Source organism: Mizuhopecten yessoensis, unplaced genomic scaffold, assembly GCF_002113885.1.
Source record: "Mizuhopecten yessoensis strain PY_sf001 unplaced genomic scaffold, ASM211388v2 scaffold9985, whole genome shotgun sequence".
NCBI lineage: Eukaryota > Metazoa > Mollusca > Bivalvia > Pectinida > Pectinidae > Mizuhopecten > Mizuhopecten yessoensis.
The window spans coordinates 66,198-68,857 of record NW_018408321.1 but is presented as its reverse complement, the minus strand read 5'-3'; the positions used below and the strand labels follow the sequence as shown (position 1 = coordinate 68,857).

The 2,660-nt window shown below is 34.6% G+C and overlaps 1 protein-coding gene across 1 annotated transcript in view; it reads right to left on the bottom strand.

The window, feature by feature from the left end:
- Window positions 1-383: 383 nt before the first annotated feature.
- Window positions 384-2,660, bottom strand: part of LOC110459189 (ATP-dependent RNA helicase A-like) — an 8,265-nt gene continuing 5,988 nt past the window's right edge. The window contains exon 2 of the mRNA XM_021511332.1: window positions 384-512. Within this exon, the coding sequence (XP_021367007.1) occupies window positions 384-512 (129 nt within the window). The remainder of the gene's footprint in view (window positions 513-2,660) is intronic.

Sequence of the window (2,660 nt, the reverse complement as noted above, 5' to 3'; positions counted from 1 at the left end):
CTATTATATAATGAAGAAGGTAAGGCAGTCTTTTTAGGAGAAACTCGATAATTTGGAGTTCTATAGTTGTCTTTATTTCTTAAAGCATATGGATTGTTTTCACCTACTGATGAGGGGGTAATAGATTTGATAGATAGCTTGGAGTCATTTTCATGCTCATCTTTTATAATAATTGAAGTTTTCTTCTAGCTCGTCTATCCGAAAGTAACTCTAATTCTGATTCGATATATAAAGATTCATTTTTGGCATAAGATGGCAATCCAGTAATTATTCTTGCTGCTCTAAGTTCACGATGATCCCGCTCTAACTTTTCTAAATCTAGTTGAGAGCATCCATCCCAAACCTCACACGCAATTTGTAGGCTTACTACAGGAGCGCGCAGATCAGTTCGGACTAACACGCTGACCATTGATCGGACTAACACGCTGACCATTGATCGGACTAACACGCTGACCATTGATCGGACTAACACGCTGACAATTGATAGCGTTTATTCGTATCCCCTTTTCCATCTTTAAAAAAAAATATGTCTTGAGAATTTAGATTGATCTGTAAATGAGCAATTTTCTTACCCTCTCCATTACAGTTACCGTATTTTACTACACGTAATTCATACTTGTCACAATAAAATTAAGGCCTGTCTCTGCTAAAAAAATCACTATATTTCGTTTTATCTAGCAATATATGATTATACTTAGAACAAATGTATTTTCCCAGATCAGCGTACGCGTGTGACGTATCTGTCAATAAAAATGGTCCTGACAATAAGAAGTCACATCCTACTCATGTAAAATACTAATACCAAATACCAATTAATAGTATTTTATATTACTAAGGTGTGACTTCTTATTGTCATAGCCTTTTCATTGACAGAAACAAATGCCTGCGTTTATGAGGAAGAAAATACAGTATGGGGAAGCTACGATATTTTCAGTATGAAAAGACTCTATAGAATTAGCGCCAATCTTCTAGCATGTCAATTTTCAGGGGTGGATCCAGATTTTTTTCAGGTGGGTGTCACCATTCCAGATTTTCAGTTTATTCTGCTACGCATGTGGTCTGAACCATGTCATGTTGTATAAAATAAAGTAAGATGACCTTTCAAGGGTCCCTTCTTAAAATACTTTTTTTCCCATTTTGCTCTTGGTTTTTCTTCGTGAAGTGAAAAATCAATATACTACTATAATTTTGGTTATTTATTCCTTTTAATTTTTCTTACAGCTGTGATGTTCATTGTCCTTCTTTCATTGTATATGGAAAAAATTAAGTCAAAACTGTAACACATGTGCCACTATGGACCACTGACCATACAGGTACAAAAGCCTCTATCATGGTTATTATGGTCACTATTCAATACCCAAGTTTAAACCCTGTTGGAGGGGAAGGGGTGGCTTTGTCACTGTAATACACAAGATTCACCAGTCAAGAAATACTCAATTCAGGTAAGCTTGATTTTATAAACCAATAAAATGATGTGCATATTTAAGTGATAATAGCTGGCAATACGACACGAGTAAGACCTAGTACAACCCTAAACAAATTATGCAAATGGACAGACGCATATGCAAGTGGTAATAAGGGAAATACTCCCAGGAATTACAAATGTGGTTAAAACGTCAATGAAACCAAACCTGTCAATAATTAAAGTAATCAAAGAAAAGGATCAATGAGCGACCATTGACACAAAGCGGAACGTTATTCCAGTAATCGTGTAAAACTTGATAGACAAAAAGCAGACCAAAGATGTTTGGTTGGTAAACCGTAGCAATTTCCCTATAACACAATTAATTCTTGCCCTCCCAGTCGCTTAATTAGTTATTGTTTATTCAGGTAAACGACAACATAGAGCAATTAATAAAAGTGATATCATAACAAATAAATAAATTATCATCTAATTAATCACTCCAGGAAATAACAGCAGCTTAACCAGCACACACCTTCACTGTGTGTTATGACAAGTAATACCTTGATAGGACCTGTGTACTGTTGTATGACAAGTAATACTTTGAAGTTTTAGACTTTGATCCTTTGATTTCAGACGTGCACTGTAGACTAAAATTTACCATTCAATATTCTGAATCCGTATACAAAAACGAGGAACCGGTTCATCTTACTGAGAGAATCGGTAAATGGGTAAACGAAAAACAAACTGATTTCGTAACTACAGTACATATGGACGAGAGGGGCAAATTACACGAAATTAATTCAAAAATCAAAAATATACACGAGTCTCCAATTGAGATTATATCGCGAGACGATGTAAACGATTTAGTAAATAACATTGCTGAATTGTTTTTGAACTCAGCAAGAGAGGTTTTTGGAACAAAAAAAGTGCACAATGGGAAAAAAGTATTCACCAAAGAGGATAAACCCTGGTTTACCCGTGAATGTGTTAAGAAAAGAAAAGAATTTCATGAATCTAAGAGAGATTACAAAAACTTTAAAAGCCAAAGAAATCGGAAAAGAATGAACAAAAAAGGTAGAGAATACAGAAAACTCATTAATAGTAGCTATAAAAAGTTCCAAGAAAATATTGAACATGAAATGAGGAAAGCTTCCAAATTTAAACCAAAAGCCTTCTGGGATATTTTGAATAGAATTGATAAGCCTAAAGGTCGTCGTAAAGTTGATCTGACAATAGACGAACTACATGACTATTT